Source organism: Phyllostomus discolor, chromosome X (genome assembly GCF_004126475.2).
Source record: "Phyllostomus discolor isolate MPI-MPIP mPhyDis1 chromosome X, mPhyDis1.pri.v3, whole genome shotgun sequence".
In the NCBI taxonomy this organism is placed as follows: Eukaryota; Metazoa; Chordata; class Mammalia; order Chiroptera; family Phyllostomidae; genus Phyllostomus; species Phyllostomus discolor.
The window spans coordinates 40,384,662-40,398,181 of NC_050198.1; the positions used below are offsets into that span (position 1 = coordinate 40,384,662).

Here is a 13,520-nt window from a genome sequence, read left to right on the forward strand (position 1 = left end):
AATGAACAAATTAACATGTGGGTACATATATCTCTTCTAGATGCTGATTTTATCTCTTTTGGACATATATGCAGAAGAGGGATGAGAGGTTGTGGTATATGGTAGTTCTATTTTTAATTTTTTTAGGAACCTCCATACTATTTGCCATAATAGCTGAACCAATTTACATTCTCAGTAACAGTGACAAGGGTTCCCTTTACTCTTGTCATTCTTATTATTTCTTGTCTTTTTTATAATAGCCATTAGCAGATGTGAGTTGATATCCCCTTGTGGTTTTGATTTGCATTTTCCTGATTAGTGATGTTGATGTACCTTTTTATGTACCTGTTGACTATTTGTATGTTCTTTTTGGAAAAATGTCTATTCAGGTCTTTTGCCTATTTTGAATGGGATTATTTTAGTTTTTTTGCTATTGAGTTGTAGGTTTTTATATATTTTCAATAATAATAATTTCTTATCAGACATATGGTTTGCAAATATTTTTCTAATTCTGCAGATTTCCTTTTCATTTTGTGCATTGTTTTCTTTGCTGCATACAAGCTTTTTAGTTTGATATAATCCCATTTGTTCATTTTGGCTTTGTTTGCTTGAGCTTTTTGTGTTGTATCCAAAATTTCATTTTCAAGACCAATGTCAAGAAGACTCTTTCCTATATTTTTTACTAGGAGTTTCATGGTTTTGGATCTTACATTTAAGTGTTTAATCCATTAACTGTTAACTACTGATTATATCACCTTACATGACATTCATATTTCTTCTCAATTCAGTGGGCTATGATGCTCCATTGTCCAGCAGGGCCACTAGGGGGTGTTAAGTGATATCTTATTCTAGTTTTTGATTTGCATTTCCCTGATGGTTAGTGATATTGAGCACCTTTTCATGTGTCTGTTGGCCATTTGTATGTTCTCTGTCGTATGGGGGAACTAGCTGTTTTAAGCTATTGGGCACTCTCACCACACCAGCAGCTTTGGACCATAGACTACCTCCTTCATGCTGTACTTTTTTTGGTGGGGGACCCTCAAGCAGCATAACAGGCTGGCCATGGGCTTTTCTAGTGGATGGGGGTACTTTTGCATGCAGGTTTTGACCCCCAAGAGTCACCCTGTCTACGGAAGTGGGTGCTGCCACCCCCAAGCCACATGGCCAAAGGGTTTTAACTCTCATGGGTCACCTTGTTGGAGGATATCACCACCCATGGATAGCCTTGTCTGTGAATGAAGTGGGGATATTGCAGCCTCCAGTCCATGCATACAGTGAGATTTGTACCCCAGGGATTGCCTTGTGTATGATTAGCAGAGGAGGGTGGTCACCACCCTCCAGGCTGAGTGGCCTGCTGGTTTTGATCCCCACGGACCATACTGTGGAAGGACAGTGGAGTTACTGCCCCCACACTGTGCTAGTAGGTTTTGATACCCAGGGGTTGCCTTCTTGTTAGGTTGGTGTACTCCCACCGTAGGCTGTGTGTCTCGGCATGCTTTGTTCCCAGGTAATTGCCTTGTCTGCTGTAGGTGGGTAGCATTGCCACTTCAAGGCAGAAAAGACAGCAAGTTTTGACTCCCAGGACGCCACTGTGTTGATGGGTAGGGTTGCTGTGTCTGCTGAAAGGCTTCACTGCCACTCCCAGTCTTCATGGCTACCAGGCTTGAGACCCAGGGATTACCATGTATAACAACAGCAGAGATGGCACGCCAAGCTGTGCAGCCAGCTTATAATGTTCCCCAGGAATCCATTGATCACCTTGTGGGTAAGTGGGGACACTGCCAACTCCAGACCATGTGGCTAGTGGGTTTTGATTCCCAAGGATCACTGTGTTGGTGGGCAGGGTTTGACTCCCAGGGGTTGCTGTGCACGTGGCAGTTTCAGCAGTTTGTCTGACATGTTTTGTTCCCAAGGGAATTTTCTTTGTCTGCAATTGGCAGGTTGCCTAGCTGCTGCCACGTAACCAGTGGAGTTTGACTCCCAGGGGTCATTGTGTTGGTGGGTGGAGGTGCCACTTCCCCCAGGCTGGGGATGGATGAGTTTTGTTCTCCAGGGATCACCGTGTTGGAAGGCAGGGTCACTGTGCATGAAGATGGGAGTCATTGCTGCACAGGCAGGGGTTTTTACACTAAGGGATCACCTTGTACATGGGTGTGGGGGTCATCCCCACCTCCAAGCTGTGTAACTACTTTGATTCCCAGAGATTGCCATACAGTTGGACAGAGGGTTTGTCACCTCCATGCTGTACAGCTGGAGGATTTTGATATCCAGGAATCCCTTGTGGGTGGGCAGGGTGGGTCTTCCATGCCCCCAGGCTTCATGGCCTATTGGTTTTGACCCCAGGGATTACTGTGCTGATGTATAGGAGTGTCAATGACAGGTGTTGTTCCCACCAGGAGGGTTTGCAAACAGCTGGTTTTGACCCCAGGGATCATCTTGTCAGTGGACAGCGGAGCTGCGGGTCATGTGGACAGTTTTTTTTTTAATGAATTTATTGGGGTGACATTAGTTAATCAAATGTATACAGGTTTCAGGTGTACACTTCTATAATACATCGTTCACTACCCCAAGCCAAGTCTCCTTCCATCACCATTTTTGCCCCCTTTATCTGATTCTACCATCTGAACCCCATTTTCCCTCTGGTAATCACCATACTGTTGTCTGTGTCCATGGGTTTTATTTTCCTTGCTTAGTCCTATCACCATTTTGATTCCCAGGGATGCCATGGGTTGGTGGGTGAGTACACCACCACTATTAGTCTGTACATCTGACAGGGTTTAACTACAAGAGGTCACTCTTTGACCACATCAAGACACCAGGGAGTGTGACCTATTTGATTAGCCACCACCATTGGGCGAGGTGTCTGCTGGAGTTTTGCTGTTGGCCAGAGCTATGCTGTTGGGTGGGGCCTCTGTTTGTACTTATCTGGTTGCCAGAGCTGCAGGCTGCTGTCAGAGGTTGGGTTTCTAACTATGCAAGGCCGACTGCTGGACTCTGATCAGAAGAGATTGATGACAGGGACTTGGTACCACCAACAAATCTGTGAACTGATGGCTGTAAGTTCCTCCACCCCTCTCTTCTTTGTTCTTAGCTGGCCACAAGTGGTTTATCCTTGCTGCTTCCCCTAGTGTTCCCCGTGAAGCAAGATAGAATTAGATATGCAAAGGGATGCCCCCAAATGCTAGACATCCATATCTGTCATGTGTTCTCCTTTTCCCACTAGATAAACTGTAGACCCAGCTTACAATCCCCCTAGGTGCTTACACAACTTGGTCTGAGGGAAGGAAGAAGGCAGCAAAGTGAACCACTTCCCTTGCCCTTCTAATTCTAATGTGGCTTTGCTTTATGCTCCAAAAGGGCACTTCTGCCTTATATCCTGGTTCTAGGATGTTCAAAAAGGCATTCTTGTCTGTGGATAGTTGCTAATGCATGTTTTTATGATTGGGCACTAGAGCTGGGAGGTCTTATTCCACCATCTTTCTGATGTCAGTCATCTTCTTCACTTCTTTGGAAGAGACAGAATGACAGAAATTGAAAGAAAAAAAGGGTATAAACGGTGAAGATAGAATAAAATACATCTAGTTATTTAAAACAATGCCCTGGCTGGTGTGGCTCAGTGGATTGAGTACCAGCCTCAAACCAAAGGGTCACCAGTTTGACTCCTGGTTAGGACACATGCCTGGGTAGCAGGCCAGGTCCCCAGTAAGGGTGCTCAAGAGGCAACCACACATCAATGTTTCCTTCTCTTTCTCCTTCCCTTCCCCCCTCTCTAAAAATAAAATAAATTAGAAAAAATAAAACAAATGGATAATTTGATGAACTTTTGCAAAGTCAACTTGCTTTGCCTTTCATATCTATAGAATATAACTAATTCATGGATAATATTTACTGTATATTTTATATATTAAGTATTTAAGATGATGAGATATGATCAATAGATATGAGTTTAGAGGTGTGAGACCAAGATGGGGAAGGGAGAAAATTGTCCAAGCTAATCAGAGTCCTACTGTCATTTAAAATAAATCCTCAATGCCTTCTCAGTAGAGAAAGACAGTGAAAGGAAAGACAAGGAGAGAAAAGAATAGAAACGGACAAAGACAAGAAAGAAGTGGAGAGAGAAAAGGAGAGAGTGGGAGGCAATGGGAAACAAAGACACAAATAAAAAGACTGAAAAGGAAGCAGAGAGAAAGAAAAATGTCTAAGTTATTATGAAGAACACATTCCATAATTTTGTTTGAAAATCATTAGCTAAATTAAATATAAGCCTAATTATATTTTTGTGTTCACATAAAGAAGGTAGATTGTGAATACACACAAAATATGTATTGTATGTTGAGCTTTGGACAGCCAGATGGTGCTTCCTTGACTTAGGTACAAGGAAATAAGTGGGGTAGGAAAGTGAGAAATTGCTTTGTTTGGAAGACCTGCCAAAACCAAATGTGGATAGAGGAGAAAAGGTGAAAAATAAGAATTTCTAATAAGAACTGTAGGAGAGCAGTCAGACTACATGGATCTTTGGAAACCACTTAGAAGAATTTGGCTTTTACTCTTTCAGTGATGGAAGTTGAACAGAAACTAGACCAAATCTGACTTATGTGTTAATAGGATCATTTTGGCTAATGTGCAAAAAATGCATTAAAGAGAGCAACAATAAAAACAAAACCAGTTAGAAGGCTATTACAGTACTCTAGTGACTTAGACCAGAGTGGTAATTGGTGGAGGTGGTGAGAAGTGGTCAAATTATGGATATACAGTATTTGAAAAGAGAACTGTCAGGGTTTGCTAATTGTTTGGTTACCTGTGTTTGTGTGCATGTGCACACATGGAGGCATATACAAGGAAAGGAGAAAGAAACAGAAGTTAATGATGATACTAACTTTTTGAAGAATTTTATTTTGGCCTGTGCCCCTGGGGTCTACCATTTACTAAGGTGGGGAAACATCTGTTGGGAGAGCCAGTTGGAGAGGGTGGGAAGTGGGAGAATAAAAGCTATGATTTGGACATCATAGGTCAAGACACCTATTAGATTCCTGAGTGGTGAAGTCTGATAGGTAATTGAATACATAGGTCTAGAGTCTTGTAGGGAACCATAGGCCTGTGTATCAAAGTACAACAAACTAGGTGGATTAAAGCAATGAAATGTATCCCCCCCCCTCATTTTTGGAGGCTAGAGCTCTGAAACAAAGGTATTGGCAAGGTTGGTTCCTTTTGGAGGCTCTGAAGGAGAATCTGTTCTATACCTCTTTCTCCTAGTTTCTGAAGGTTGCTGGCAATATTTGGCATTCCATGCCTTGTGATTTATCACTCCAATCTCTGCCTCTGTCATCACATGTCATCACACATCACCTTGTGTGTGTCTGTCTTTATAAGAGTATCAGTCATAATAGGTTACAGCCCATCATACTCTAATATGACCTCATCTTAACAAATTATATCTACAACAACCCTATTTCTCAAGAAGGTCACATCTGAGGTATTCAAGGTTAGGACTTTGCCATACTATTTCCAGGAAATATAATTCAACCCATAACAAGTAGGAAGCTTAGTTGAAAGATATACTTGGGGAGTTATCAGAGTTTAAAGTATTATTTAAAGACACAGACTGAGAAGGTAAATGCAGTGAATGAGACAGAAAAGAGTAAAATAATGAGTCCTGGCATACTCAAGTGTTCAGAAATTTAAAAGAACCAGTAATGAAGATTGGAGAGGTAATGAAGTAGAAGGGAAACCAGAAGAACATCATGGTTTAGAAATTCAGTGAAGAGAGTCATTCCAGGAGGATGGAGTGCTCAACTGTGTAAAATGCTTCTGACAAATCCAGAAAGAGTGATTAACTACTGGATTTAACAATAAGGGGTAATTAGTACCTTCCTTACAGGGTTGTTGGGAGGCTATAAAGTAAATACTTCAAGGACACTCAAAGTTGTTTGGCATATAGTAAAATCTTAATAAGTTTTCACTCTTATTTTGGAGTGAGCTTATGTAGGCCAGCCTGTATTCTGCTATGAGGACTTGTTGGTTGTGACCCAAATAAATCCATTTGAATCCATTTGAATAGTGGTTAGAGAGCATAAATTGTGGAGCCAACACATTTTTTTCCTTGAATTTGGGCTCCACTACTTACTAACTGGGTAACCTTGTGAAGTTGCCCAGTCTCTCTTTGCTTCAGTTTATTAACCCATAAAGTGAGGATAACAATAGTACCTACTTTATAGGGTTATTGTCAAGATTAAATATTTTAAAGATGTAAAAATTCTAGAAGACTGCTAATAATATAGCAAATGCTGTAGAAGAGATGATTTCTTATTAAATTTATTTAAATGAGGATGCCAATTTATTTGAATAACTTTATATCAAAATCACTCTGAAAAAATTCTGTTGGTACACTGTTAGTATATATTTTCACCAAAAAAGTCCCTTACTACTTCATGAGATCTGGTTTTGTGGACTTGGGAGATGCCAAGAAGTCTTGTTTTGAATATAAGGTTGAGGAGCTTTGTGAACTGAATTGGAGCCCACCTTGATCCAACAATATTTGTTTGGCTACATCCTACCTAATGTTAATCTCTCTCCAGGAGAATATGTCGTCATGACAACCCACTTTCATCTCAAGCGAAAAATTGGCTACTTTGTGATCCAGACCTACTTGCCATGTATCATGACTGTCATTCTGTCGCAAGTGTCTTTCTGGCTCAACAGAGAGTCTGTTCCTGCCCGCACGGTCTTTGGTGAGTGTTGTTTTATGGAGAATAAGGGGGAGAACTTTCCAAAGTCTTAATGATGGGCACTCAGGGCAGGTGTGAGGAAGGTAGAAGAACCACTACTAGAAATGATGGGAGCAACACCTGAGCCCAGCATCATTATCATTGGATCCTGGTATTTCAGGCAACTAAATTCTTAACAAGAAAGTAGGAATAAGAGGAGTGTTGGAGTAGTAAGGTTACTGAAATGCTTCTGTCTCAGTAAGGTTTGCTCCAGGAGCTGGGGAAGATTGGAGAGTTTAGAAAGAAAGAGAAAATTAGTGGGCAGAACTCAAGGAGGTAAAGGGTGGGAAACTAAGCTGACAACAGATAGGAGGATTTGGGGCATTTTTATAACCCATATTTTTGTATGCACATCTAACTTTGTTGCTTCTTATCTAGCTTTTTTGAAAGTATAGATGATCTGGTATTTAGTAAAGCCTACACCGAGTTTAAAGAGTTTTTCAATAGTACCTACAATTGGAAACATTTTCTTAAGTGTGAAATTACTGATGTCTAGGGAGAGACTTGTATACCATTAGTTCTTTTCCCTGGGAAACTTACAGCATATAAAACATTTTCTGTCTATTTTTTTGAGTGTAAGTTTTTTTTTTAGGAGATAAATATCAATTAACTCTTTTAGCTTACTAACTGTCCTCCATGGCATGGTGGCTATGAGTCATATACTTGAATTTGCATACCCACATAGAAAGCCAATATTTCCTACAAATATTATGAAGCAATATTGTGCAGATAAATAGTAAATGATATTTCAGAAATAAGCAGCATTTTAGGTCATGTAGAGGAGGAAATAGCAGCTGAGAGAGAGAGAGAAAATAGCCTATAAAATGGGAAAAAAGAAAAATAAACTAGCATATATTATCATGAAAGTCAAGAGAGTACAAGTGTTCCAAGAAGCTGGAAATAATAACCTGGGGTGAATTCTAATGTGTGTTTAGGTAAGATGCAGACAGAAGCTGTCTGTTAGGTATAGTGATATGCTTGGTTGTTAGGATTTTGAAAAGAAAAGTTTGAGTGAAGCGGAGGCAGAAGAATCTATACGGAGTAGATTAAAGATGCCCATTTTTGAAAATATAACAAACTAGATACCCTGAAAAATCTTTCTTTATGAAATCCTAGAAAAGCTAGTTAAAACTGAGAAAACATTTTTTAAAAAATATGAGCTCATAAAAAGTTAGAAGAAACACTCAGGGACCCAAATAGTATAAGGAAGTGTAAACCAGAGTGTTAATTACATGAGCTGATACTACTGCAGCAGAAAGAAGAGTGGATGAACTACTAGTTTTGGTAAATAAGAGTTTGAGTTTTAAGGTTACAGAAGAAAAGCTTTGAGCCTGAATGAAATTAAGGGATATCATTAGGACTGTGGTAGGATGATTAATGATCCACAAAGACAGCCCTGTCCTAATCCCTGGAATTTGTGAGTGTTACCTTATGTAGCAAAACAGACTACAGATGTGAACTAAATTAAGGATCTTGAGATGGGGAAATTATCCTGGATTATCCAGATAGGCCCTAAATGCCATCACAAGTATTCTTATAAGAGTGAGGCAAAGGGATGCTTGATTACCATGCAGAAGGCAATGAGATGAAGGAAACAGGAGAGATTTGAAGATGCTATGCTGTTGGCTTTGAAAGAGGAGGAGGGGGCTCATGAACCAAGTAGTGAAGACTTAGAAACTGGAAAAAGCAACAGATTATCCCTCTAGACCCTCCAGAAGGAATGAAACCCTGTTGACCCTTCAACTTTAACCCAGAAAAAGTGACTTCTGACTTCTGATGTCCAGAACTATAAGACCACTTAACCACTAAATTTAAATTTAAACCACTAAATTTGTGGTAATTAGTTAACAGCAGCCATAAGAAACAAATACAATAATTTTTCCCATAAATCAAATACAATGGAAGGGTTATGCCCTCAATACTAAAGAGCACTAGAAAAATACAGTAATCAATGCATGGAGAGAAAAAGGAAGCATATCTGTTTTGGCATAGGTTCTGTAAAATGTAGGATTTCTTAAGAATTTATTATTTTCATTCAAACATGGCCTCATGTGAGTTTAGAGTTCATATTTACACTAACTATATTGATGTGACTCTCCAAGATAATACATTAATTTAAAAAGTCATTGTAGATTTTTTATGGAATAATAAAGAGCCAAGAACAGCCAATATCCTCCTACATAAGAACAGAGTAGAGGGACTTGCCCTGCAAAATGTCAAAAATTATTTAAAAACTATGGTAATTAAGGAAATGTGTTACTGGCACAAGGTAAAAATAAAAATAAAAAATAAAATCCCATAGAGTAAAAATAGATTCATGTATATGAAAATTTAATTTATGACAGAGATGGCATTGCAGAGAATTAATTTGAGATTGATCATGGTCTTAAATATAAAAGCTAAAAATATAATGCCCTTAGAACTAAATATAAGACAATATCTTTGCAACCTTTGGAAGGCAAAAATTCCTTGGTGCACAAGAAAGCAATAATAGTGAAGAAAAATAATTAGTTGGACTTCATTGAAATTAAAAATGTTGACTCATCAAAGCATAACATTAAGAAAATGAAAAGGCAGGGACTTCTGGCAAGATGGAGGCGTAGGTGGATGCACCGTACCTCTATGCACAACCAAGATTAGAACAACAACAATTTAGAGGCAGAATAACACCCAGAACTGACAGAGAATTTATCTGAATGGAAGTCAGACAGCCAAGAAGTTGAAGTAGACCCATTCATCCAGACTGGTAGGAGGGGCAGAGACAAGCAGCTGGGCGCGGGTTGCAGGATGGGTCGCTGTGCGGAGAGCAGAGAGCAGTGGGCGCATAAGACAACCAGGAGGGAGAGCGTAAGGCATCCAGGGCACACAAGGTTGCAGCAGGTTGACCCTGCATACACGAGTGGCAGCTGGTGGACCCAATGAGGCAGCGATTGTGGACCGGAACAGAGTGTGCAGCCCAGGATCCCAGGGAAGGGACTGTGGTCCAAGGAGAAAGAAGCTACCACCATAGTTCCCTCCCACCCCCACCCCTGCCCCTACCCCCACATACAATGTCACAATCTAGCAACTGGGGTGCCCAGCCCCAGTGAACACCTAAGGCTCCGCCCCTCACTGTAACAGGAGCGACCAGACCAGAGAGAGAGAGAGAGAGAGAGAGAGAGAGAGAGAGAGAGACAAGTCTCAAAAGAAAAACAGATCAATTCCCCAGGGCTCATCCTTTTGAGTGACTAAGAGATAGCCAATCTATCAGATGCACAGTTCAAAACACTGGTGATCAGGAAACTCACAGAATTGGTTGATTTTGGGTGCAAATTACATGAAAAAATGCAGGTTACCATAAAAGAGATGAAGGAAGATGCACAGAGAACCAATAGTGATGGGAAGGAAACTGGGACTCACAACAATAGAGTGGACCAGAAGGAAGAAAAAAACAATCAAACAGGAAAGAATGAAGAAATAAGAATTCAAAAAAAGAGGTGAAGCTAAGGAACCTCCAGGACATCTTTAAACATTCCAACATCCGAATTATAGGGGTACCAGAAGGGGAAGGGGAAAAGCAACAGATTGAACACGTATTTGAACAAATAATAAAGGAGAACTTCCCCATTCTGGCAAAGGAAATCGATTTCCAGAAAATCCAGAAAGCTCAGAGAGCCCCAAAGAAGTTGAACCCAAGAAGAAACACACCAAGGCACATCATAATTACATTAGCCAAGGTAAAAATGAAGGAGAGAATCCTAGAAGCAGCAAGAGATAAGGGGACAGTAACCTACAAAGGAGTTCCCATCAGACTGTCAGCTGATTTCTCCAAAGAGACCTTACAGGCAAGAAAGGGCTGGAAAGAAATATTCCAAGTCATGAAAGACAAGGACCTATATCCCAGATTACTCTCTCCAGCAAAGCTTTCATTTAGAATGGAAGGGCAGATAAAGTGCTTCTCAGATAAGGTCAAGCTAAAGGGGTTCATCATCACCAAGCCCTTATTTTATGAAATGTTAAAGGGACTTATCTAAGAAAAGAAGATAAAGAAAAAACATGTATAGTAAAAGGACAGCAAACTCACAATTATTAACAATCACACCTAAAGCAAAACCAAAAGAAACTAAACAAACAGCTAGAACAGGAACAGAACCACAGAGATGGAGATCACATGGAGAGTTAGCAACAGGGGAGTGGGAGGAGGAGAACGGGAAAAAGGTACAGAGAATAAGTAGCATAGATTGTAGGAAGGAAATAGATGGGGAGGGTAAGAATAGTATGGGAAATGTAGAAGCTAAATAATGTATAAGTATGACACATGGACATGACTAAAGTGGGGTATAAGGGTGGGAGAGGATGTACAGGGTGGAGGGGAGTGAAGGGGGGAAATGGGACAACTGTAATAGCACAATCAATAAAATATATTTAAAAAAACGTTTACAGCAGAGAAAAAAAAAAGAAATATCCAGAATAGGCAAGTCTATGGGGGCAGAAAGCAGATCACTGGTTGCCTAGGGCTTAGGGGTAATGGCGGAGTAGGGGTGGTAACTGACGAGAGCAGGGTTTCCTGCTGAGGCGATGGGGTGTTCTAATATGGCTGTGCTGATGTTGCCTGTGTCTGTGAACATACTGAAAACCAATGAGTCATGAATTGTGAATGGGTGAATTGTGAAGTATGTAAATGATATCTCAATAAAGCTATTATAAAAAACTAAAAAAAAAAGAAAAGAAAATGAAAAGGCAAACCATAAACTGGAAGAATATATTTTATATGTATGCAGATCTGACAAAGCATCTATTCCACAAATATAAAGAGCTCCTTCAATTAAATAATAAAATACAAAGAATCCAGTTTTAAAAATTGGAAAAAGACACTTCACCAATAAAATGTATAAATGCATATAAGCATATGAAAATATACTTAGTCATTTTATATGGGAAATGGAAAGTAAAACCACATGGATATATCACTTTATAAATACTGAATAGCTAAAATTAAAAACACTAACAATTCCAAATATTTGTGAGGTTGAGAAGCAATTAAAACTCTCACACTGTTGGTGAGGATGTAAACTACTTAAGAAAAACAGTTTGGCTGCTTCTTATAAAGTAAATAGTACACTTATGCTAAAATGTAGGTATTTCACTCCTACATATATACCCAAATGAAATGAAAATATATATCCACAAAATGGTTATACAAGGATGTTCATAACAGCATTATTTATAACAGTTTGAAACCAGAAAACATCCAAATGAATATCTACCATTGAATGGGTGAATATATTGTGGGATATTCATCCAGTGTATCAATGACCATTGATTCACATAACATGATAGATGAATCTGAAAACTATGTCAAACTAAGAAGCCAGACACTAAATAGTATTATAAAATACATGGTTTTATGTATATGAAATTCCCAAACAGGCAAAATTAAGGTATAGTGTTAGAGACCCAACTGGGGTAGTGCTTTTTTTTTTTTTTTTCCTGGGATAGTGGGTTGACTGAAAATGGGCATAAGGGAATTTGTTGTGTGGTATGCTATTTTATATCTTATTGGGGTAGTAATTACACAGTTTGTGTACATTTCCCCCAAATACTCTGAAATGCACAAAATTTTTATACTATATAAATTAAAGTCTAATTTTTAAGACTTTTTAATTTTTTAATTTTATTATTTTTATACATTTTTAAAATTTTATTTTAATCATTATAAAGTACAGTTTTCTGCCTTTTACTTCCATTCTAGCCCACCCACCCATACCTCCCCACTTCCCTCCCCTTACCAACCCCCCTCCCACCAGTTTTGGTCCATGTGTCCTTTACATTTGTTCCTGTAAACCCTTCCCATTCACCCCTGAAATTCCCTCTTCTCTCACCTTTGGTCACTGTCAGCCTGTCCTCTATTTCAGTGTTTTTGACTATATTTTTCTTGTTTCTTTGTTTTGTTCTTTAGGTTCCTGTTAAAGGTAAGATCATATGGTATTTGTCTTTCACTGCCTGGCCTATTTCTCTTAGCATAATGCTTTCCAGCTCCATCCATGCTGTTGCAAAGGGTAGGAGCTCCTTCTTTCTTTCTGCTGCATAGAATTCCACTGTGTAAATGTACCATAGGTTTTTGGTCCATTCATTTACTGATGGGCATCTAGGTTGCTTCCAGCACTTAGCTATTGTAAATTGTGCTGCTATGAACATTGGGGTGCAAAGGTTCTTTTGTATTGGTGTTTCAGGGTTCTTAGGATATAGTCCCAGCAATGGAATTGCTGGGTCAAATGGCAGATGCATTTTTAGTTTTCTGAGAACAATTCCACACTGTTTTCCATAGTGGTTGTACCAGTCTGCAATCCCACCGACACTGCACTAGGGTCCCCTTTTCTCCACAACCTCTCCAACACTTGTTTGTTGCTTTGTTTCTGATGGCCATTCTGACTGGTGTGAAGTGGTATCTCATTGTAGTTTTAATTTGCATCTCTCTGATAGCTAGCAATATTGAGCATCTTTCCTTGTGTCTCTGTATCCTCTGTATGTCCTCCTTGGAGAAGTGTCTGTTCAAGTCCTTTGCCCATTTTTTAATTGGGGGGCTTGTCTTCACAGACATAGAACAAACACTTCAAATATTTATATGGAACCATAAATTACCTTGAATAGCTGCTGCAGTTTTGAGAAAGAAGAGTAAAGTAGGAGGGATCACAATACCTGACACTAAAGTATATTACAAGGCTACTATAATCAAAAAAGCCTGGTACTGGCATAAAAACAGGCACATGGACCAATGGAACAGAACAGAGAGCCCAG

At 39.5% G+C, this 13,520-nt stretch overlaps 1 protein-coding gene across 1 annotated transcript in view; it reads left to right on the forward strand.

Moving 5' to 3' along the window:
• The window catches only part of GABRA3 (gamma-aminobutyric acid type A receptor subunit alpha3), a 351,529-nt gene that overhangs the window by 287,068 nt on the left and 50,941 nt on the right, over positions 1 to 13,520 (forward strand). The window contains exon 8 of the mRNA XM_036017204.1: positions 6,555 to 6,707. Within this exon, the coding sequence (XP_035873097.1) occupies positions 6,555 to 6,707 (153 nt within the window). The remainder of the gene's footprint in view (positions 1 to 6,554; positions 6,708 to 13,520) is intronic.